This window comes from Ascidiella aspersa, chromosome 2 (assembly GCF_963924565.1).
Source record: "Ascidiella aspersa chromosome 2, kaAscAspe10.2, whole genome shotgun sequence".
Taxonomy (NCBI): domain Eukaryota; kingdom Metazoa; phylum Chordata; class Ascidiacea; order Phlebobranchia; family Ascidiidae; genus Ascidiella; species Ascidiella aspersa.
This window is the reverse complement of record NC_139448.1, coordinates 16,351,083-16,377,129: the sequence shown is the minus strand read 5'-3', so window position 1 is coordinate 16,377,129 and position 26,047 is coordinate 16,351,083. Positions and strand designations below refer to the sequence as shown.

The 26,047-nt window shown below is 37.9% G+C and overlaps 1 protein-coding gene across 1 annotated transcript; it reads left to right on the top strand.

Moving 5' to 3' along the window:
* Positions 1 to 177: 177 nt before the first annotated feature.
* LOC146164009 (uncharacterized) lies at positions 178 to 26,047 on the top strand. Its single transcript, XM_083380653.1, has 26 exons — positions 178 to 809; positions 1,352 to 1,388; positions 1,451 to 1,623; positions 1,779 to 1,869; positions 2,013 to 2,198; positions 2,886 to 3,017; positions 3,607 to 3,729; positions 3,929 to 4,117; positions 4,691 to 4,765; positions 5,095 to 5,312; positions 5,547 to 5,625; positions 5,799 to 5,835; positions 6,071 to 6,144; positions 6,447 to 6,498; positions 6,729 to 6,940; positions 7,695 to 7,876; positions 8,909 to 9,006; positions 9,416 to 9,478; positions 9,982 to 10,242; positions 11,157 to 11,340; positions 12,067 to 12,418; positions 12,899 to 13,332; positions 16,262 to 16,317; positions 24,794 to 24,938; positions 25,378 to 25,420; positions 25,970 to 26,047. The coding sequence occupies exons 1-26, from the start codon at positions 676 to 678 to the stop codon at positions 26,045 to 26,047; spliced, it is 3,708 nt and encodes a 1,235-aa protein (XP_083236779.1). The 5' UTR covers positions 178 to 675.

Below are 26,047 nucleotides of genomic sequence, written 5' to 3'. Positions count from 1 at the left end.
TTTAGCCAAATCCTATCAAAAATGGGCTCTTGGCGAGGTTATAAAATTAGGGGAAATTTTTGCCGACTGCTTGGAAAGGCCAATTTTGTATATCTATGACCTTTGACCTTTTAGAGTGACAATGTAAACCATATTGTTTTTTCAATATTTGGTAGAAGTACCATCACCTGTAAAAAAACAGCATTTGCAGGTGTTCATTATATAGGATAGTGAAAAGGTGTGTAAAATTTAAGGAAAATCGGAGAGGTTGAATTTCTTGACTGTGTGAATTGACACGGAATGGCCCTTATTTATTTCTTGTCATGAACTGATTTTGTTTAAATATGCATGATTTGAGGTAAACTGAAACATTTCATTATTTGCTCATATCGAGTTTAACACAAGACACTTCATCCCGTCGGACTGACTTGGCTACCATACCAGTCTGCATTTTGTGGAAGGTGAACACCAGAGATTTTTAAAGCAATTTGTGTGCACACCTGAATTAATAGATTGCACACCTTAATATTTTGCTCAAAATAAAATAAGTAAAAGCATTGCATTTCTTTTTTTTATTATTTGTCTTTGATTGTATTAGGTTAATGTTCTAAATATAGGTCAATAAAATGCTTTAATTAAACTTTTTAGCATTACTACTTTCATTATTTACACTTAATCAGAACAGTATTGAACAATATGACCTGGTTTGAAGGAGATCACTGTTACACTAAACATTGGTCAGAACAAAATGTCCAGGATCAATCTCACATTATACCAATCAAAAGAATTTTAAACCAGTGTCATCTATTAAATCAAACAAACCAAACCAGGTAACAAATTTATTTTTTAAGTTAAAAACAGTATTGTTACCGTTTGGAATTGGAAATAGCTTACTGTTCAAATGTTATGTTGTTTCAACACTAATACCTACATATTGTAATCTATCTATGGCAGGGGTGTGGGTGTCCAACTCAAACATGCCGACATGCCAATTTTTATCTTACAACTTCTTTCTGTGCTAAAGTTTAGCAACTATATTTTTTCTAATATTAAAGCGCTTTTATACAAAAAATAAAAACAGTATAATGTTATAATATCAGAAGTAATTGTTTGTTGTCGTAATTGCTTGAATTGTTTTGTATTGTGAATAAACTATGACAATTGGCTATATAACAAATTTAGCTTTTTGACAATTGGCTGTCTTTTGAGGGCTTGCGAGCTATTTTTAATTAGGTCGCGTGCCACATTTGGCACACGTGCATCATGTTGGACACCCCTGATCTATGGTAATATATTCTAGACCAGCCATTACATATCTAATAGTTAAATATAATTCTATGTTCAAAACATTATAAATAAATAATATCCTTAGGTATAAAGAGGAAGAAGAGAATGACAGCGACATTGAGGTATTAAATCTGCTTTTTGTGGGTCAGATATATTTGTACCAACTGTTCTATAATGTTTATAGATTGATGTTGACAGCTTTGATGAAACAACAAAAACAATAAGTTCATCTTCTTGGTATTGTGTTGACCAAAAAGCCAGAATGCAGATGAATGAATGTGAAAGGCATGTGACAGTGTCAAGTAAATGTCCCACAATGGATCATGAGTTGATTTGGGAAGATTTAATTCCTAACAAGTAATATTTTTTATGATTGAACCCAATTTACTAGTGTAAAAATGTTGCATAACAAGTTCTTTTGTGTAAATATTATTCTATTGGCGAACCTGTGTTTTGTGTAATGGTTTACATTATTTAAATATACCGATATAATTGTGCAACGCCTGATTTAGGTCACAGTGGAGTGTTATACAACTGAAGTTATTCAACCGTGCTATAAAAATTTTGCAAGATGAAAAATTGTCCAGAATGGTTTACAAAGGGGTAGGTTGTTTTAATATCAGTTTTACAGCTTTTCTAAATCTAAAAAAAAATCAAGTATATAATAAATTGATTTTTGCAAGGATGTAAACCTTAAGATTTTTAATTTGTCAAAAAATTCAATAAAGAAAATTGAAATACTGCAGAATGGTGATGAGCTAGTGTTGCGAAGACTATCAATTGATCGTTCTGCTTCAAGACTCCGAAGTGCCCTTTCCAGTGTTGGATGGCCTCTAAAACTTTCACAATGGCTTCACTTGCTGCTTGTTGAGAAATTACCAGTCAGCTTACTTGCATGTTACCTTGACATTGTACAGACCCTTCGTTCGATGGTAATTTAGTATTTTATTGATTTTAATATAGACTAAATTTTGAAATAGAGCTTATGTTTTAGCACACAAGAATGTAATAACTCTTAAAGTAAATATTTTACTTATGGAACCGTATAAAGTGAACTGAAACACTAGATCAGTGGTTCTCAAAGGGGGGCCTGCCAAAATTTTGGTGGAGCTCGGATATTATTGTAGTTTACAGACCAAACACATATTCTTATGACATGTAGTAGGTCTGGTTACAGGGGCGGTTCATGGCCATTAGGTTATGGCTCCCCCAAAGTTTATTTTTACCAACTTTAAATATGTAAATAATCTACATAAACTTTTAGTCGTTTTTTGGCATAACTTTGTGACTTCATCCCTGAAATTGCTCAATCACACTAAAATCCTGGTTCCCTTCCTGTCATGGGGCTGACGTTTCTTTCAAAAACAAGTGAGGCCTAGCTCAAAAGTTTGAGAAACACTGCACAAGAGCATAGTGAAATATTTGTGTGTTGTTTTACACTCATCCAATGGTAAAATGTTAACCTTATTCAAGAATATAACATCTGGCAATGAGCTATTTAATAATTTTCTGAACATCATTTATTCACACCCAACTGGGAAAGTGCAAGTGTTTTTAAAAATTTGTATTTTGTCATTTAAGATAATTATATAAAAAGGTGCATTATATTGCTCTTGTAGGTACCAGCTCTGGTTGAAAGAATGATAATGCCATCACGTGATGCCGGCACTACTGCTTCTGAAAGACTTGGTATAATTCTCAAGCGACCATGGGACCCAGCTGTAACAGCAGTGGTTTCAAACATGAAACAGGTGATTTCATTATTAAAACCAATACTATATTTTTATTTGTAATTTTGGAAAAAATTGTTGAAATCATTTGTAACACATGCCCAAACAACATTTTACCTAACCGCAAACCCCCACCTCTAAGTACATCGCTAATTTCCCTAATAAATTTCAACCCTAACCCATTTTCTAACCTAACCCATTACCCACCAATAACCCCAGAAAGGACAAAAAATTTGATGCCAAAGGGCGCCGGTCAAGCTAGGGTGTCCAAACGTTGTCACAATAACGACCGGTGCCAGACAGACGGCCCCGATTGTCCCATACCCTCTACCTACAGTTTTAGGCGTTATTTAGGCCTTATTTTGATGAATGTAGCGTAGGATCTATTCTGACCGATTTAGGTCTTAATCAGATGATTGCGATCTTATCCTGTACTGGATATTACTGCTTATTTGGCTGTATTATGTTGTTGGTAGATTTTTCTGCCTTCGGTATTGTTGGTTTTAGGTCTCATATTCCCCTATTAACTATATCCATTAGAATTAACAAGTAACGACTTTTCATTCAATGATCTGTAATGTAATAAAAACAACTTTTCTTTTTCTTGCAGCAAATGAACCTGAGCCACTCTGTCCTGTTTATAGTGGTCCAATGTTCAGTGATGCAATCTTCTATGCCTGTGACTTCACGGCGTCTACGCTTTTGGAACACATTACTCAGTCAGATAGGAAAGGTACCTTACACAGTACAAGAGTTTTGTACAAAAATAATCTATGTTAAATTTGAAAATGAAAGAACGTTATTTTAAAATTTATTTATCTATTTAAAATTGCAAAAATTAAAAAAAAATACTACTTGCTTATTTAATATTAAGTATGCATCAACACATTGGTAAATTAGCCGATAAAAGCAATTTAATATTTACTTGAAAGGTTGTCCAAGCAAGCTCCTCCACTGAAGAAGTTGATCGGCTTGGAGAAAAACATCCGTGGACTGTTCATGACCTTACTGAACGATCCTTGTTCAATGTCCGCAAGTGCATCCGTGAAATGAGCGCCAAGCACCCTAACCGAAAGATCATACTTTTAGGATGGCACACCGCCAGCCTTATAAACTGCCATGTAAGTATGTGTTTAACGTTTTGGGCTGATAGTGTCGTACGACCATCACAACTCACAAATGTGTACTTGGAAATATGATTCAACTAACTTTTAGTAAATAAATATATAAAAAAGTGTTATGTCCAGTTTACTCGTATAAACGTTGCTTGTAGACTCTACAAAGTAGAGCTATTGACTTAATTGCTGCTCCCTCGCTAATGATCTTTAAAGTATAGTTTTTTAAGTATCGCGCATTGTCATATCTGATAATAAACAGCGTTTCTAAGGAATGTTGTCTTCGTGGCTTTACCACTACTCCAAAAGTGGTATTTTGTTTAACAGTGGGACAGGTTTGATATTTAGTATAAACGATAAACTGTTATAATAAGCATATCTTTAGTCGTTTTTCTTGAACTGTACTTTTTTTTACAAATAATTACAGTAATTTTTAAGAGACGATTGTAACCTGCAACTTAAAAAAAATTCCAATGCCACCATCTGTATTTTAAACTACTATGTTTCAAAGCAAATAGTGTCGATCATCTTATTGTTATATTTTCTTACCAGAATAAAAAATTACGTATTTTGTTACAGGCTTGTTTAAAAGAAGACGTTTCAGGAGTCATATGTTTGGGTTTTCCACTTTACAGCATGTTTGGAGAACGCGGGGTAAGTAAAATCCGGAAAGTTATCACGATTTGTCGCTAAGTTTGAATGTTTTACCAAAGTTTTTACAATGGTATGATGCAGTGGTTCTCAACCGGGGTTTACAACTTTTTGTGTGAAGATTAGAGTGAAACAACTCCAATTATAACTTCCTATGTTGTGTAGAGTTGATGTGTGTTGTTCCTTTGTTCCTTTTCCGTTTATTGTGACATTCTAGTGAATAACCTAAGGAAAATCTTGCGGGGGTGCCGCAATCTATTAGTTATTTCTGAGGTGTGCCGCTAGTCATAAAAGGTTGAGAAACACTGGTATAATATATATAACTATTTTAGACGATCGACGACGTCTTATGCGACATCAGCACACCGATCCACTTCGTGATTGGTGACCGGGCGATGACGTGTCGGGTCAATGACCTCGAGGACGCCAGGGAAAGCACCTTTGCCGATAGCGTGACCTCGCTGGTGGTGGTGAAAGGGGCCGACGACTGGCTGCGAGTCTCCCACCAGGTCAAGAGACAGGGAGCTTTCACACAATCGATGGCTGACCGGTACCGATTAACATAGATTTTTAAATAAATGGGATTACTCAATGGTACATTGCGATCTTCCCAGTTTTTATTGTTTATCCTAATTGACTGACCGATTTTGTTCCCAAACTGCTTTTGCCTTGTATTTGGCTATCTACAAGACCAAATTGACCAACTCAAAGTTTTCTGCATTTAAAATTTTATCCATTACACTTTAAAAATCCTTTTTAATGCAGTTTTTTATATTCTTTCCAGGCAGATTCTCGAGTCTATTTGCGAATTTCTTCGCATGATCTTTGCATCTGCAAACGATAATTTCTCATCCAACGTGGAGGTTACGATTTTATCTTGTAAATATATCACTCGTAAATTATTATAAAACATCTTATTTCTTAGATATGATATGAGGATAACATTGTTTCACTTTTACCATTTGGCCAAAAGTATACTTTTTATTTTTGGTTTCGTTTCGTCGTCTATTATTAATTGAACAACCATTTCTTGCAGACCTCTAACACAAGAAAACGTGCCCATAATAGTGCCGGTAAGTTAATTGTATTATAATAAACCTAAAAAATATTTAAGAATTACCCGTGGTGTATTTTGCAACCTTGATGTGGACATTATTATGTCTTTGAGATTTTAAATTGTGCGTAATTAGGTTTTAAGAATGTAAAAATGTTTTTACATATTTTGAGATTATTTGAAATTGGTAGTTTGCCAAAACAGAAAATGTTTTGCGATAAGCCATATTTATCTGTGTTTACGTTCATTTGTAGGTAGAACGTACTCGATTGATGATTCGCTTTCCACGTCAAAGAAAATGAAATATAGAGACGGCGGATCTCCCGAGGTAACGCTTATCGGATGTAGATTTATTTCCCTTTGCCAAGTGGTGTGTAACGTGTCTATCTAACTCCTTGGTTTGTTTAAGCCAGTAATAGCCACCAAGTTATCTACCGGAACCGGATATCAGTAAAACGATTACGATTGTAATAACTCGCCAAGGTTGGTCAGTTTTAGCCAATGGCGTAAGACAAGCAATTAAAATAAATAATATTAGTCAAAACTTTGCTGTGGATTTAGGCATCTAAAACGGACATAGGTACCATTTAGTTTCCGTGTTATTGTTTTAAGCTTTTTTTGCTTTTGCAGCCAATGAAACGACACCATCCTCACAGCTACGGCGACCTCACCGATGTTTCAGGTATTTAAATACCTTACTGCACTTCATGTTTAACTTTAAAAACCTTGTTGAATTGAAAAATTGTCTGACGCAACGAATTCAGTAATGAAAACTTGTTTTGTCCAACAATTAGTGCATAAAATACAAATAACAAGTGGCCACTCTCGAATGAATATCATAAAAAAAACTGTAGCCTTCGATGTTAAGCAAACTTCGTTCTATGATTAGCAAACTTCGTATTTATGCACCAGGCTCAGTCAACAACTCACAGCTCCACGGACTCTCATTCAACCTACAAACAGGGTCCATCAGCGGACTGACCAGTCTTTCTGCGTCACGTACTGACCACGACAGCCGGAGGTCAAGGTCGTCCTCCAGGGGTCAAGAGTTCGCTCCGAGGTCAAGGATCGGCAGTCAGGACTTGAACGGCGGCTCACGCAGCATTACAATCGATCTTACGAAGGTTTGCGCGTGTAATAATGTCCTCAATAGTGCTGCTTAACATTGGCGAACAAATTGTACGCTTATTTTGTAGTATATTTTATTAATTTGCCATTTTTATTGTGATTTCTGAACGTTACACGTGACACATTTAAACATGTAGTGTTTCCGGCGTTAAAAGTCAGCTAGAAAAAAATAGAGATAGTTACCGAAAATTAAATTTAGTTACTCATATTTTCAATTTTAACTTATCACAAGAATAGAACTGCATCCACCAACTTTAAACTAAAGTGTTTACTGACAGTAATTATTTTTGTTACTGATCGCTGGTTTGCCAACATTGATTGATGGGAAACGTGACAAAACACCGATCTGAAGAGTACATGAAAAGCTTTGCCAACCGTGACATCTATTTACTTTTAAGCACAAACAGTACCATGGAAACCACACAAACGTTGTTTTTCGAAATCAGTGTCTTTCGAGACCAAACGTCCTCTTACCTCTCAAAACTAAAATAGTACACAAAGTTAAAAAAATTTAAAAATGTTTATGTTAGGAAATTCATTTTTATTCTGAAGTTGGTAACTGGGTAACTTCTAGGGAGCTGGTTAGCATTAATGCATTTCTAGCTTAGCCCGAGTGTTTCTTAACTGGGTTGTGCTACATTGATTGGTCCTTAGGTCGTGCCAAAAAACTCACTATCGTATGAGCGCCTGGGCACGACATCATGCTTACACGAAGCGCATTCCGACGCACGAATTCTCTTCCACACACAGGACCCCAACGCCCAGCTGTCGTCGGCCCTCTCCAAACGCAAGTCGCAGTTGCTTCAGCCCACCGAGAAGCAGACGGAAGACGCGATCGCAGCCATCTTGGGAAGTGACAGCGACAAGGCGGAGGATGTGGGCGCCCAGCAGCTCCCGGCTACTGCCGTTATGTCGCCTTCTTCCAACCTCAGGTGCGTAAAAATCTGCATGCTGTACCGGTAAGCGGCGTGACTTTAGGAGAGACGTCTTGTTGTTTGAATTCGATACCGATAAGCGTTGTTTTGGCAAAACGAGCGGCCGTCCAATACTAAATTACGACACGTCATTGCTATCTTCTAGTTGGCAAAATCGATCGTATTGAACTGCAGTGGTAATGCTTTTCAGCTTACGAGGCCGAATGTTTTTTTTTCCCTTTTACCATTGATCTTACTGTAATATTTTCTGAGAAATTTATAATTTAACGTGGATGAAATTTATCTTATTAATGTAACTCCACGTTAGATTGTAAAAGGCTTAACTGCCTAAATATATTTGATATTGGATCAGCACCGATACTACTAAATTACGAGTCGTGATATTATTAATCGGGTATCGCCTTTGTTTTAATATTATCTGTAACATATTATTTAACATGCGATTTAGGTCACTGGATCTCAAAAATATGCACTTAACAATCTATACATTATCATCACTCTTCTAAAATAAAAAGACAAAATTTATTACAAATACATTAAACAGGTACACTATGAAAGAAAAAACAGCCCGTTTGCTAATTGAATAGTGATTTCTTTGTTTTCATAGCTATAACGTCATGGCTGAAAATCTTCTGGGGTCACACTATTCTTTGCAGAAGTTTTAATATCCGGCGTGGCGTATTGGGCATACAAAAAAGATTTACACATAACTCGAAAAATGGAGATAATTGTGATTTTCTCTGAAAAGCTTTTTTTAGCTTAGACCACCCCGATTTAGAGTTAGGTAGTGTTTTTGGCGTAAAAACAGCGGAAAAAAATTGAGATAGTTAAGGAAAACTAAAAAATAGTTACTTATTTATATTTTCAATTTTAACTTGTCGCAAGAATAGAATTGCATTAAGGTTTTGTAGCCCCGAGCAAAGTGAACTGATTTTTCAAAGCGGCACGGGTATCGGCGTTATTTGTTACATTCTCCTAACTGATTTCCCTGGCTTGGCAAGCTTAAAATGACATTTGTGGTTTGTGCAGATTTCCGAAACCGACAACCGAACCGGAAGTGACCGCAAGCGTTTCCACGAGCTTACCACCGAAAGTTAATATGGAATCTTCCTTAACAGTAAACTTGGGTAAAAGGCTTTTATGGTCTTACAACGTTGTTTATTCTTTTTGAAGAAATGCTGTAGCCTACTTACATTAAGGGAGTAGTTAACATCAAAACACATCTCTCGGGGGCTATTTATATTAGTGGACTTCCGACTTTGTCAAGTTTAACGCCAACGTCCAGGTTATACTAATGGCGTTGTTAATCGATAGCAATTTTCGCCAAAAAATTATACCAATGTTAGTATTTTATAGTAATTAAACTACCAGAGAAATTATATAACTTGCCCTTCGATGAACTCAGTTATATTAGAATTTATTGCGTTTGATCTACAATTTACTTAGGCTGCTATAAAAAAGTAATAACTTTATGTTAGTGATATTTCGTGGCTTAACAAACGCTTTCCATTATTACCACTTTCGTGTTGACCACAGGTGATATCAACACATCTTCGTCCGCATTCAGCATTTCTACACCATCGATGTATTCGCCAGCTGGTTTGTCAGAATGTTAACTTATTACTTTATATTTACTCCCCAAGTATCTCATCTGATAGTAAAATCCGCAGTAGAACTACTATTTATAAGCGTTTGGTGTATGGTGCAGTTTTCTAATCCATTACTACATATAATTATTGTAGCTTTTTAAATATTATATAAAACAAGTTTATGCGACGAAGCAAATGCGAACAGCTATTTATTTTCAGTAGTATTTATTGTTGTATTTTGGTTTAATGAGGTGTCCTATTTTGCTTCGAATCGTAAATGTTTGATGAAATATTATCTTTTGCCTGTGGTTTGTAACCTCAAAAACTTAACTAACTGACATCGCTGCATCAAAATGCTTTACCAATGTTTTGCAGCTAGCTCGGCGTATGGGTGTCGTTGTTTTTTGTAAAACTCTTCCACAAACTTACTACTTAGCGGTCACCCAAACCAAACCTTAAAAAAAACCTGCATATACCCCAAATCAACCTTAACCTGCCAATCATCGTCAACAGTGACCAAACTGCTTGCTTCACACAAAACGACACCTGCTCCCGCCAGCCATCCGCTCCCCACCTCTGGTTTCGCGCGCTCCCACTCTTTCAGCGTCGACCAATCGCGTTCCTTCCTCGCCTCCAGGAGCAGACGGGAGGACCGCGAAACACAGCAGGCCACCGCCATTTTGGAACAGCTGACCAGTTCGCTGGACTCCGGCAACGACGGCAGGTCGCCGTCACCCGAGTTCAACACTTCCGCCGCCGGCAAAAAGCTGCAAGGTGAAGCCTCGTTTTATATTGTCAGTGGATTTTTCTTTTTTAGTATTCTGACACCATGATATTCTGTGTGATTTTTCATATCTCGTAAGTGCCGACGTGCCTTTTCTATGCTTCGCACACTTTTCCAACTGATTTCGGTTAGAATGATGTGTCTGGCATAAAAAAGAAACAGCGTAGAATGGTATTAATTAGTCACTTCTAAAGTCACATTAGCCAACGACACTGTTATACCAGAAAAGTAGTTAACAGTCACTTTTTATTCTGGTAAGCGAAACTACCAAGCCATCGTATTTTCGTTGTTAGAGCGGCGATCAAAAAAGTTTATACTATTATGTATAATTTGACTCTTTGCGTTTAACATGCCTTTTCTATGCTTTGTAGACACTTTTCTAACTGATTTCGGTTGGAATGATGTGTCTTGCATAAAAACGAACCCGCGTAGAATGCTATTATTCATTCACTTCTAAAGTCACGTTAGCCAACGAAAATTTCATGTCAAAAAGTAGTTAACAGTCACTTTTTTTCTGGCAAGCGAAGCTAACCTGCCATTGTATTTTCGTTGTTAGACTGGCGGCCCTGCTATTGCCAAGGTCGTAAACATTGCTTTTTTTTCTTTTTTACATTACTTTGTTTTACATAACTATTTGTCGGCCGACTAATCTTATTTATCTTTCTATAGCAGCAAATATTTTGGCAACCAAATTTTCACTGAACCTTTTCTAGGCAGAGGTGGTCGAGAAACACAGGTTTATACTAGTATGTATAATTTGGCTCTTTGCGTTTAACACAGTAAGATCGAGGGTAAACGAGCCTCTTCGTCTTTGACTGGTTGTTAATCCCTGCATGTTTATCACTTTGTGAGCTTTACACGGCATTTTGCCCGTAACTGAAAATCTGGATGTATCGCTTTTCAGGTCTGGCCGCCAACGCACGTCGCCACAGCTTGGACACAATCGGCTCAAGAGGCGTCGCCTCGAACGCCGCAAAGGGGCGCTCGAGAGTTTACAAGCAGAAACGAACCGCGACGTTGGCGGCGACCAATCAGAACGCGGCTACAGGATCGACGTCTGGTGTCAAAACGAAACCATCGGTTGTGAGGTGAGGTGTTAAATTGTACATCAACGCCGGTTGGAATTCCTTTTCGGTCGTCGCCCGTTCAATGATAATGTGGAGCATATGCATTTGTGACATTGTGAAAAGTTCATTGCACAATGAACAATTTTGCTCATACTATGTTGTCGTGCGTGCCGCACACCGTGTCGCAATCAATATGCACCGACCCGTGAGTTTTGATCTTGATGGGTTTGTTATTTTTCTGGATCACTTCTTTTTAGATTTTCTATCTTAGGGATTTGGGGTATGTTAGAATTCCATAGGCTTCTGTTTTCGCTTGTGCTGCCTCTATTTGATCAAATTATTTTCGCTGAGCAATACCATATTGAGTATACTTTTTGTTGGCTTTTTTTTCGTCCGTGCTGTAAACTTATCTTCATGAAGCCACCAGTGATGTGATGACTCAGCTTGTGACATACAAGTGCACAGAGTTAAATATTATACTACTTAGGGTAAATTATTATTAACATGAAAGCATCCTTAATTCGAATGAATCAATAACATGTTGTTAATTATAAGCATAGGTAACCTAAAAATAAATAGGCAATATAAAGGCTAACACCGGGTAACATAAGTACAGCCCCAACTAAACTACATAAATGGCAAGCATGCTGCCATAATTAAGGGAAAAGTAAAGTTAACACGTGCACCTTATTCGGGCATTTTTTAAGACATACTGCATAGTGTACATTTTTCGTTTTTATTTACAAGGTACATCTTGACGTCATCCGGACTTACCGGGATCCTGTCGTCCGGAACCGCTGTGCCCTCCAAGAAGGGCTCCCTGCCAATCTCCTACACCAACCGACCCACCGCTTTCAGTTCGCAACAATTATCCTCGGGCAGCAAACCGCGCACCATTCCGCTTGTCCTGGCGCCTGGCGGCAGGAAAAATATGACGAACCAACCGAGCGCTTCCGTGAGGTTCGTCACCTCGAATAAGATCGGTTCTAGCCTTGGCCCTGGCACCAAAGTTGCCAGTTCGTCCTCCACACCCACTCCCCTCGTTGACCTGGTTTTGGGATCCGCTTTTCAATCCGACGGAAAGCGACTAAACACGAAAGTGAATGAATTTTGATTTAGCTTGTTTAATTCTGTTGTACCCCATTTTGTTTTATTTAGTTGTACCACATTTTGTTTTAATTTAGTTGTACCACATTTTGTTTAGTTGTACCCCATTTTGTTTTAATTTAGTTGTACCACATTTTGTTTTAATTTAGTTGTAACACATTTTATTGTAATTTAGTTGTAACACATTTTATTGTAATTTAGTTGTAACACATTTTGTTTTAATTCAGTTGTACCACATTGTCAATTTTTGTTGCTACCCTTTGTTCAGTAGAGTGTGCTAAAATGTTAAAAGATTTAAAAAAATGACGTATAAACCGTATACCGAAAATCAAGTTGCATTGTTTGTGGTTTTAGGAAAGCAAATTACAAAACAACAAATAAAAGAGTAAAAAATTTAAAAAACTAGAAGATCATTAAAAAAATAGCGGTGAATATTGTTAAATGCTGTTGTTAAAGATATCTATCGTTTCAGGTTACCCCATCTCCTTCCGGTGGTGGTTCAATCGGCACAGCAACAAGCATATTGCCCGGACCCTCGTCCCGTGCGGTTATCAAGCTTGACAACATAGGAAGTTCAGCAAACCTGTCCACCAACAGAAAGCACACGGTGACCATTTCGCGGCCGGCGACTGGAGGAAAACCGCAAAGTGAGGCGAGTGTCGTCTTCCTCCCTACCAACAACTCCTCCTCGGGAGATAACAATTCCAGGAAGGCCAATCTTAGTAACGCTGCTCTCCTTGCAAGAAGGGGAGAGGCGGCCGTCGCTGCCGGCGGCAAACTGCTGAGAATCGCCGGGCAGAACAGGAGCGCCTCCGCCGGGACCGAAACTGGGGCTAGACCCCTCACCCCCGTTTCCCGCACCCTCTCCAACTCTGACCAGACAAAGGTTCGCATTCCGTCGCTGCTGTTCACCAAGTTTTCGCCCGGCGACGCGAAGACCGGCTCTGTCTCAAAAAAGCCGAAATAGGATACGACGAACATTTGGTAAAACATCTTCTGAAGATGACTTAAATGAGGTTTAAAAATAATGCCCCTACTGTGACCGCGAAAATTGAAATTTGAAAGTGTGCGCTTTCTCTCAGCAGTTTCGATCAAGAATACCAACAAAACGAAAATAAACAAACATCATACAAAAGTTTTTGTTTTGTCCAACTCGACGTTATCTGTTTCTAAAAACGAACAATTATGCTTTGTAGTTATTACCTATTTGTTTTGGCCATATGATACGCCAAGTATTTTTCGATATTTAGCATAAATACTACACATAAGAAAATTCGATATTCTAAATCCAAAATCTATTTAAAATATCCAGGCGTTCTATGTGCTGTATAACCTTTGAACTGCCATATCGCTGACACATTCTTTTGCGTTTTGTTTGTTTACCATGAAAATAAATCGCTGTTGGCAGAAACAGTTTCTTGCAAAAGGGGAAGGTTTGTTTATATGTATATCGAGTGCGGATTTTTGTTTCAATTTAAACTATTGCTGTCCGTTGTGGTTAAGAAGAACTACAAGGGCATGGACCAGTGGTTCTTAACCTTTGTTAGCATCCTAGCCAAATTTAAACGGTCGATTTTAAAAGGGAGCCCGACCCGTAGGGCGTAGATAGATCATGCAATTTAACAAGTGTAAAATCTAAAGCAAATAGAGCATAGTTTTGTCCATTTCATTTTAAAAATGCTGCTCTTCCCATTTAATCCGAAACGTCCTATTTTCTTGGTAAAAAGAGCAAGCTTTTTTTTTCTGACATCGCAGTAGGCTGTGTAATAAGCAGGGGTGGTCAAAAAAGTTAGGCATACATAATGCACATAAAGAAACTAGAATAAAGAATGATATAATGGCATTTATAGTGTAGTAAACCAAAAAAGCACTGTGTAATTTATGAAATATCACTGCAGAACCGACATATATTTCATTTTGCCATCTATTTACTTGCAATTCAATCAAAATGTTTACTCAGCAATGTCCTAAATTACCAGCGTCTTGCCCTTCTTGTGGCATTTTAAAAGTTGTTTGTCTTTTTAATGTACCAAAAATACTAACTTGGCATTTCAAAAGAGTTTTGCATAAACCCGACAATAATTGATTTGTGTTCCACCGGTCGTCACTCGTCAGTATTTATAAACAAGTGACTGACGACGCCAAGACATCATTGCAGTAGGCTAATTCATACAACAACGCTTTGATTAAATCAATGTATTCCAATAGGTCAAAATTTCCTATTTCTAAAGTAAAAAAATAATCGCCCTATACATATAAATAATCTTGGAAGATTAATAAATTTTAATGTTCTACATGTTGTGTATGTGCATTATTAGCTGGTTAGCTAAACGCATAACCCGTTTAGGCCAAATCTACTTACTGCCAGCAAACGATCGACGATAGAAAAAACGTGCTTACATTTTTGGAATCAGCTCCAAAAAGTTATCCACAATAAATGACAATATCAGGTCATATAAAATTGTGTAATTTGTGTCGTTGATTATAACCATATTTTGTGGTGTTGATTGGATACCATGGCTTCTTCTAAACCCGCCCTCTTCCCGTCAGCATTTTACTTACGCAAGCTGCCAAATTTACTGTTGCACCCAAAACTACGTGAGCTAAGCGTTTTTTTGTTTGTAGTGATTTACAGAACGCACCTACTTCTGATTAAGGCCACTTATCATTGTCTTTCATGTAAGGTTCCGTGGCGAAGGAGGTTGTTTTTCGTTGAACTTTTGACCGGCCAGTCCTTTGAAAATGTCAGGCTTAATCCCGGCTCCGTGTCCAATTACTGCCGGTGACCTTCGATTGACCCGAACCTACCTTAGGTACGAGCTGCGCGCGCACGTGAACTTACGATGAACCGCACGGTTACCGTAGTTCAACGAAGCTCGGTAAATAACTTCTTCGGCTTTTATTTAGCAAACAATGGTGGACTTTTTATATATTTGTTCGCTTACTTGTATCTCAATTCAAGGCTGGTTAAAGCAATCCCAGAGAAACTATATTGGTTTATGAGGTCAATGTTTAAACGTTTGTTGAACCGTGGTCGGTGGAGTTCTTCCGTTTTAGGCTACATTCACTACGTAAATTTTATTTTATGAAATCCAATGTTTTTTTACATGTAGGTGATAGTTTTTTGGTTTCTAGGAAGACAATTGGTCAGCGAGAATATAATTCATATAACTTACTGGTTACAAATAATACGACATTTCAAACTCGATACGAACAAAAATAACTTCTATCAGTCAGCTCATATCTGCAATCGCTGTCGTCAAAACATTAAATTCAAGGAGAAGCAGTGGTTCTTATAACACATTAGCCACACAAAAAGAGTTTTAGTATTTTAAATACTTAACTGAACTGCATATAGGTAGTTTATTTCAAATCACTTCACGAAGTATCATCAACAAATAAGGGGCAATAACTGGATCTGGCTATAACTACTGGTCGTTATATTCGACTTGTTAAAAACGAGCAGCAAACATGTATTTTGGCCTATATTACACTAGAGCAGTGCTTAACATTTTTTGCTTTTTTGGCCAGTAGGTTTATTTCTCCTAAATTGCTAAGACGAAAATTAAAGTAAAAAAATATATGTTTATATATTAAAATTATTTTTTCCTTTTGCCCGCGACGCACCTGGTATCAACCATACGCCACAATAAAATATATGCGTGCTGAATGTTCTGTTTATTTAAAAAATTAACAATATCTCATTACAGAGAAAGTCATGAATCTTAATTTTAGCCACAGATATAATGTGAACGATGGACCGCTGGTATATATTTATCAGCAGTCTTCGCTGTGTAACAAATCATGGTTCGGGATACAGCGCAGCGTTTTCTAGTGTAAGCGAATTAAAAGCAAAACTTCTCAACATAAAAACGATTAAAACGTCAAAAAGTATATACATTTCAAGTTTAAGTCAAAATTCCTCTAAAACATTTAGTTAGTCGACTGTACGACGTACAGTCGGAACTAACTAATGTAACTCAAATTTTTTTAAATCATTGTGAAAAGCTGCACCTGTAAAACTCGATCAGGCTAAGGCGTCTGACTCCACAAATGTTTGTTTTCAATTTTATTTAAACTAAACATTTCGCATTATCTGAAGAGATCTTCTAGTTATATCTTGGTTTCGCGATTTTTAACGTTTTTTATCAAATAATTGTACGGAGTCGTGAAGAACATGACCTGGCAAACTCTTGACATTTGACCATAATTACTAAACGTATTACCAGCTTAGGTCTATATAGCTATACTTCCCTACGCTATTATAAACTGTAGTTAAAAACAAAAAGTCAATTTTAAACGAAAATAAATTGCTCGTTAGCGAAATCACTATCTACAAATGTGAGTGTGTGTTTCTAGAATCTAGATATTTGTTCGAAATATGTGTTTCTAAAATATTTGTTCGAAATATACACTAAACAATTTCCTAACGTGTGTTCCCGATGATTCATTTGTTGTTTCGCATCTTCTCATAAACAGATGGATATCAAAATGAACGCAACAAGGTTCGTTACAAATTGCTTGGTTGGTGATGTCCTCCAGTTTGCCATTGTAGCATATTCGAATTGACATGTTTTGACCTACACCAAGGACTGAAAAACTTATCGGCTTATCAGCCCTGTATAGCTTACAAACAATGAACTCGGACTCGGAGTGACTCCTTCTGCAACATCAACTCGTGGAATTTCCCACTTTTTGTCAACTCAACAACCAAGTGTTTGTTTGCTTATTTCTTATTTGGGGTTGTTCTCTTTATTATCGGCATTTGTATAGAATACAAACAGAGATTTAATCTAGTGCCGCTTAAACATTTCGGATTTTGAATAAAAGCACACAAATATTTTGCCGGCAATAGTCAACAAACATTTGAGATTTAAAAAACTTTTTCCTATACCTCCACAACTTTTCCTGTCCGATCTTTCAACTTCATGATGACATCATATGGATGGAAACTAAGACCTATGAAGTAACAACATCTAAAGCCGGGTTATCTATAATATCATAATGTTAAGATCACGATATAATAAAGCGAATTATGCAGTAAATGTTGCCGTTTTGACCGAATCTCCAATAACTTTACAGTGTGAATGTGTTATTGCATCGACAATGACTTGGTCCTCTTTGGGGCTCAACAGCCACCCAAACTCGTTTGGAAAAACATAAACTAAATGCCATTATTTTGCGCAAAGTTCGGTTTTCCAAAATAAATAAAGCAATTATAAAAATTCTTTAACGCATTCTCGTCTAATATAAATATATTCTTGGTCTTATGAGGGTTTGTATACGCTTTTAGATACATATTTGCACATGAGTCCGTCTGGACACGGTAGGTTACTTTGTTTTATGACGTAAAGTTGCGACGTAAATTTGTCATCTCTGAAAATGTTCATGTCCTTTACGTTAATCCTGAATCTACCCTATTTGGTGGGGAACATTTAGTCGCATCATATCTTCCAACTTTCCTAATACCAACAAGTATAAATTTCAAGTCGAAAATCTAAATACAGACAATTTCCTTCAGTGTTTATGCCTTACAATGGAAGAACAATATAATATTGAAAATATATAGCAAATTGTGCACTTTATATCAGTGTGCCGGATTTGCAGCTTATTTGTTTAAAACATAAGTTGATGCCTGCGTTGAGCTTTTTTAAATGTTATTTCTTCGACGTGTAAAAAAGCGATACGATTTCGAACAATCGCCTATACACGAGAGACAATCGACCTTGTCCTGTTTCATTCGCCTTTATGCAGAAACATGACGAAATATATGTCTCGTGATTCTGACGCAATGATCTTATGCTAATTAAGTTTAAACATGGTGTGTCTGGTATTTCGCACTGAATCAGCATAATTGGCCATTCGTGCCGTTCAAAGCGCTCTAATGACCTCTTTTAGTAAACTATAACTGGTTCATAATTAGGTTGACCCCATGACATTTCCTGATTATTTGTCTAAATGAAAATTTCGCAGAATAGAACCGAAAATACTTTAAAATTATAGGAAACATGATTAGTGTTTAACGTCCAAGATTATTCAAAATACGTAAATCTGAATTTTGTCAAACATTAGTACCGACCCGTTAATAACAACAGAGAATCTGTTGTAGGTTTAGGAAACAGGTTGGAATCCTGTCTATGAATTTTGCCGTAAAACAGGCTGACTGATAGCCATAGTTTGTCCTTCCACTTGCATTTATTTTAATGGACAATTAGTTGATAAACCTGAATATACTAAGATGCATAAACAAAACTTTATGCAGGGAATTAAATAAAAAAAATTTACCAAAACTATCTGTCTAGTACAGGGGTTCTTAACCTTTTTTGTATGTTTTACCCCTTTAACAAAGATAAATATCAGATTTACCCCCCATTATATAAAATAGTTCTCATCTATTAGAAAAAGGAAAGTAACAAATTACATCAGGTATAATCAATGCGACGGGTTCCCTTGCGTTTGGCAACGAGTTGTTGTCAAAACATTCCAGTTCGAGACACACTGAGGAACTTAAAGACCATTCTCAATAAAATATGTAAATCTAAAATTAAAATAATTTTTCTGGTACTTTCTCTTCTTTTGGGACACGCCATTTTTAAGATTACATTTTTTGTTACTTTTACAGACTATAATAATCAGTCAATGAGTTCTTTAAAGCCTTAATCATTGGACTAAAAAGATCAACAATAAACTAACTTGGCCAGTTAAGCCGTACCCAGTGACAAAATTAGGCAATCACATGTATAACCAGCACTAAAATGTCAAAAAGTGTATCGGAACTTTCAAAACTGCTCGCAGACACGTTCTCCAGTGGTCTCCAATCTTTGAAATAAGCGACCCCAATTTAAATAAGATGTAATTAGAATTTACATTGCGACCCCATTTTGGTGACAATTATAGGCAATGTTAAAACAAGTGCTATAGAATGCAGCAGAACGGGCACCTACTTCGCCGGGGAATGTATTCATAATGACAAGTAAAAAATGTTTTTAGCGATAAGCCTCTTCGCCTGTTTGTGTTTCTAAGTGAATATGCTTTCCAATTTGGCCAGTGGAATGCAACTTCAGAAAACGCAGATGTTTTACTAGAAATCAACAGCATTTGTTATGATGTTACAAATGAGGGACGATTTTAAACATCTCCGTCTACTGTTTACATTTGAAACACTTGTACATGTAACTTGGTGTGGTTTTAGAAAAAGTGCGACATTTGATACGCTAAATCAAAAAACACAAATTTTGTCATATGTATGTTAACTGATATAGCAGGTCTTTAAGAGCTAAAAACAGCAATTTTTATACCTCATTGTAAAGAAAACTAAATACACAAATCGTACTAAAACATTACGAATATGGTGAGTTATGGCGACCCCACAAAAATGTTAGGCGACCTCACTTGGGGTCGAGACCCACAGGTTGGAGACCACTGCCTTAATCTATGCCGTGACTGCCGAAGAACCTGATTTATTCAAACAGTAAATGACGTATTAATGAAGTAACTGAAAGATAAGGATAATGTCAAGAAACTGAAAAAATGATCAATTAGCGAAGCATAACGTTGTCGACACAAGGCGATAAAAAATCAATAGGTTAGGCCAGGCTAGCTTCAAAAAAGCAGTTCAGGAAACTATGCTACCAATACCTACAGCTGGCACTATTTTTTGTCTCGTCAGCTGATGTGGATATTTTGATTTATAGCTAATTTACCCCCTAAAGTGAGGAAATTTACCCCCAGGGGTAAATTTACCCCAGGTTAAGAAAGGCTGGTCTAGTAGGACTTCAGGTCACGTAAACTTAACAACCTCTTTGCAACAAAGTGTTTATTGTACGTGGCGGTATATGAACCAAACCAAGATTAGTTACGCAAAAAAAAACCCGCCTTAGAAATTTGGATTTTGACTACGAGTGGGACGATTTGTCTTGCAGTATAGCGTTGGTTGCATCTGTATCCAAAGCTTAGTTCAATTGCCTGAAACCTGTTTGCCCCGGTGCAACGGCGCGCAAAATTATGACTAATTGCCCTTCGTTTGTTGCTGGAAACAGATTCCATATGCTTTCAGTGATCAACATTGTTTGGGGGGAGATGATGAACGAGTTTTTAGGCGGATTAGTCTTGATCGAAGGAACGCCGATTGAGCTCATTCTAGTTTTCCCTCTTTAGACGAAGCAAACAATTTTCCGCAATTTACATGCCGAATCACTCTTAATCAGCAACAAAGGTTTGCCTCTGCAGAATTCCTGCGTACATGCTGGACAACCCATAACAACTTCTACATCGAAGACATTTTTCTACCCTAAAATGAAAATCCTCGTACTAATGTAATGTTATTCAGTCTAATCGTATATATTAAACTAATCTTAAGCAAATTATTTTGTACAAATACTTTTTTGTAAATATATCTTTTACTAACTGGGATGTCCTTTCTTTCCTATATAGTTTATGAAACTTTTTCGCCAAATGTTAAACAGCATTTACCTGTTTCGGACATAATACGTTGTAAACTGTTTTATATGGCTTGTTTAATTGAAAAAAGTCTTCAGTTTGTTCATGGAACGAGTGCAACATTTTTGTATTGTCGTCATTGAACGCCTGTGGAAGACAGAAACAATTCATCGTACCTTTTATAGACCCTTTTGTGCATTTACATATTTATTTGTAATTATTTAGCGTATATTAAATCGTGCAGTTACCTTTTATACGTATTTCTTATATTTCGTTGTTACGTAATAAATATTGAGCCTAGGTTAACGGCATGTCGTGTGCCTAATAAAGTTAAAATAAGACAGATCGAAAGGATGTAAATTTCATTTACACTAGGGCTACCATATTTTTAGCACCCAAAAAGAGGACATGTTTTTCCGGCAAGTTAAACGAAGGTAGAATTGCTACGTTTGAGTAGGAAATTTTTAATAGGAAATTTGGTGTTGCTGGTCGACTCGAGCGCAAATATTGATCTATTTGTTTCGAGGGCGACGGTTCTGCTATTGGCTGCTACGAAGAGAGTTATAAGTAACGATTTAAAATCCTGCGTTTTAAAGTAAATAAGCACACACCTTTGCTTTATTATTGGGCCTTTTTACATGTTAGGTTCGGTAGGGCTGGTAGGGCGATTCGTTGAAAAACATTTTTAAACCAGCAATTCAACATGTATTCGTGGTTACAGTAATGTTTTGGAAAACAATACAACGTCTCGCCTAACAGTCTTTTTAAAAGTATAAGCAACCAACTCGAAGCGAAAAAAGAGGACATTTGGGCATTTTTGAGCGTCCTCGAAGGACCATTCACTTTTCTTGAGAAAAGGGGACAAATCGTCCTAAAATAGCCCTAATTTAGACAAAACCAAAAAAGGGACTTTAAACAAGGGGCCAGCAAAGTGGCTTGACGTATAGTTGGGATAATTTGATGATTTGAGCCTTTTCTAAATTTAACTTCCGAATCCCCGCAATCTTTTCCAACACTGCGGGCGAAAAAAAAATGGTGCAGGTGCCAAACGTACACATTCAAGCAAAGAATAAGGAATAAACTAAGTAGCCGGTTGGGTGGTCCAAGTAAAATCAGATGCGAAAAGTTAGAAATCAATGGTAAATAAGGTCGAAACAACGCATGAAAAAGACTCAGGTGTTTTGGAAATTAATAATATTGTTCACTCAAAAACTAGGAATTGCAACGATTTTTAAGTGGCTTCTCTTTACAATGGGCGGCCTAAAGTTTCACGTTTTTAGAGTTTAAAGAATTCCTAAAGTTACCTATGATTTTATGTAGAATCGTGTGCAGCGTGTTTTGCCTACAAAAGTCGAAATTTGCATCCAACGCCGACTTCGAGTCCAATTACTGGCGCTGACCTTTTGATGACCCGACGGCTTAAGGCAGGTAAGCACGTGAACTCGCGCTTAACCGCGCGGATATGGTTTTCCGTCCTTGCCGCAAAGTTCGACGAAAGTTCATCGCACATAGAATCGTCAGCATTCATGTCGGGCTTGTTTGTGTTGCTGTCCCCATCGCCAAAGTTCTGGGAAGCACGGTGTCGTCGCCCACTGCTAAGGCAACGGCAATTGTGCGCATTCTTCCTGCTTTTATCCCCTCACATATCGTCTCAACCGACGAGGGTCAGGCGAAGTTCGCAGCAGCTGTGGTGCTCCAGTTTAATAAAATAACTCCATTTTGTGGCAGCCAAAGCCATCCAAGCGTATTGCTGGGCAAATTTGCTTTGTTGAAGTCGCGACCGCTGCGAAATCGAGCCTCTAGCCTACTTTGCGCAATCCAGGCCATAACCCGTCGTTCACCTTTTTACGCTTGAACGAAGTCTTAAGTACAGGGGTCGTTGCGGCATCTGTTTTTTATGGATATTTTTGTAACATCGCAAACCACGCGTTGCCACTTTGCAGGTGAGGGCCACTTTACAGGCGAAAATTACTTGCCAAAATGTGCTGACGATGTTTTCCTAGCCACGGTAAACATTCAGCAGACCTGTACCCGAACCCAATCAGAGCGAATAGAAATTTGCGATTATTTTAATTTTCAAGTAAGTTGTGCGGTAATTTTTTTTATGAACCCAATGGTATAGACTAAAAATTAAGTTGCGATCAAAACATGGTAATCGTAAATTTCAGATTAAATAAGTCGGAAGATAGAAACGTTTTTAGTTTGGTTTATATTAAAAACTGAAATAAAAAATCAAATTTACCACCGTACAACGTCCCAACCTGCTTCTTAGCACGAAATCGCGCCCTTTAATGCTGAGCGGCTGTTGACGGGGCGAAATTGCGTTTACCAGGCTGTGAATTCCGCTTCAGGGTCGTGGCCGAGCCCTGACCCCAGTAAACCACCCCAGGAGCTTCAATCGTCACCCTGTCCCTGGGACCCCGGGTTAATCCCCGCAGCTCTCAACAGCGCGATTTTATTTCGCCATCAAACCCTATTGACAGGGCATGGTATGTCCGAAAGTGCTCTTGATGCTTTGGCTCGTTTAATGGTATTATTTTGGAAGGATTGCAGCTGCAAACTTGCTACTGGTTTTAAAAGGAAATTATTTTCCAATATTAAAATCACGGATTAAAGAACTGTTATAGCCAAAATTTGCAAACGCCATTTTCATAGTAATAACTAATTTTTTAAGAAATGCAACCGACCGAAAGAGTGCAACCATATTTGAACGATCGAAGTTAAATTTATTCCTATATATATTTTTTTATGGGTCGTTACTAACTTAAAAGCCGTTACTAACTTAAAAGATATTGGTTTCTGGATAATGCTAACCATAGCTGTGTTTTTAGGTTATACAGTCGTGAGCGAATTTAAAATTAAGAAATACCACCGAACTCATGTTTTCGGCTTTATGGGTTTGTATAAAGCCCAACGAAAAAACTTAATTGGAGTGGCAACAAGCAAAGCAAGGCCGCCGTTGTCACTTTGCGGCCTGCGGTCAACCTGCCAGCGCGGTAAATTTGGCGCCAGCAGCTTTTTAATTGACAAAGACAAATGTTTGACCCAGTTACCGTTTTGCCTCTGTCTTCATGGATTTTCAATTAGCGAGATTTAGGCTTTGTAATTTTTCATTTATAACTATATAAATAATATGCTTTCGAGGATTGTTATTTCTGTCCGCCGCTCTCAATTCTTAAACCTGTTTTTTCTTTCACTAACAATTATATATTGATTAAACAAAGAATTTTTTTAGATGATTTAACTAGTACGCTTAAACTAGTACGCTTAGGCTATTGGCAAAACTATATAAATTTTTATTTAGTTGTCCATTCATTCCGGAAGCTATTTTTACCAAATGGTATAATGACGCAACATTATATTAAAACAAATTATAAACTAATTTTCCTTTTGTGCTTCGCTACACTCAATGTCGGCAATGGGCTACAACTTGTTCTCATTTTATTTGTCATAGGTTTATTAATTTTGGGAAAAATACTCCATTTTACCTAAACTTTACGTGAAATAATTTATTTTACGTAAAAAGGTTCAATTTTTAAAATCGGCATCTTGACGGTTTTGAATATTACCTTTTTAAGCTGGTGCCTTTTGAAATCAAAACAAAAAGTTTTTTTTGTTGAAAATATATTTCGGATTAAATTTAAACCGCGGCAGACTTATTGCAATTTCACCACACACCCGCGAACTGAGCCTTGTTAAACATGTTGTTCATTTGGTTGTAATTCAGGGTTGATAATTTTTTTTATGAATGCGGTATCCAAGGGGCACCGTCCTATTAACTGCCTTGCGGCTTTTTGGGGCCTTGTTTGTAATTTATACTATCAACTAATCGAGCAACGAAACAGCAGAAGCATTTCGGAAAAAAAAATTAAGTAAGCGTATCCTCAAACAATCTAAACGTAAGTATATATGTTCATAATTATTTTAGGGTTTCCTGGCAGCATAATTCGCTTTCCGGTCCTTTCAAGAATTTCTGTAAATGAGATCAATGGACAAACCATCGGTGGTCGTAAAAGTCGCCGATCAGTGGCTGTTCGCTCGCGGCCAAGCCAGGTTGCGTACGTGTCGGTCGGGTTTGTTTAACGGCCGGACTTTTCCTCGCCCTTGCGAACTGCGCGCACTCGTCAAGCGACGCGTCAATCAAACGCTCATTAGCGTTGGCCGACGCTCGTCCGACTGTCATCCGATGAGCGTAAAATTAGCGGTGTCGGTGCCGGGCCACCCCTGGTCGCGCCTTTGCTCAGCTTGCCGCCTTTGTCGCTGCCGCGGGTCGCCGAAGTCTATTGATGTATCAACGCCGAGCGTGAGTGCCGCCCCAGTCAAGCGCCTTTGCTTTTTCTGCTGTTTCCAGCAATCTTTTTTTGCGTTTGTTTTTTTAGTACGACTAAACTTACCCTTTCGGATTCATTAGGGTTCCCGACCCTTCCAGGCATCCCGCACTGGAGAGGTGCTGTTTTGAAGAATAGGCTGGCTTACGCGGCCGGTTGCCTTTTTTGTGTTGTTTTCCAACAGATCAGTCGGGGGCCGCCCGAACTTCGACGAAAACAACTTTGGGGTAAAAAGTGCACCGAGCCGATTACAATAATTATCTCCCGCGCATCTGTTGCCTTTCGTTCAGTGGTATGGGCGCGCGCAATCAAGCTGTCCACCGTAGCGTGTCTAATGTGCCCCGAGAATCGGCAACTGTGCACTGCATTTTGAGCTTCGACAGCAATAGTTGTACGACTTCTTGTTCGCGCCTACGATCGCTAACTACATTACAGGCGCAAATTGCGCAACATCGCGCCCATAATTGAGCTTAATATAAAAGAAGGGGAAGGACCACCCGCCGCATCGCCAAAACAAGGAAACTAAAATTTCAATCCCCTAAATCGGATTGATTCAAGAGCCGCGTTGCCGTTTAGTGTATAGCTGAAAAGGCGCAGCGCCATTACAGCGTCGTATTTATCCGGCTGTACACTGGGTATCGGCGATCAAGGGGTGCCTAAAGCGGATTATCTCCCTGTTCCCACGCCACAGACCCCAGATTCTTGTCTCAACAATCCCGAGGATGCCCCCCACGGCTTTGAAGTCGTTAAAAAGTTTTTTGGTTCGTCATTTGCAGGTCGTGTTTGGCGGCGTGTTGGGTGTCACCACCACTTTCTCCCTGGCACGTCTCGCGGTCATCCAGGTGACTCTTTAA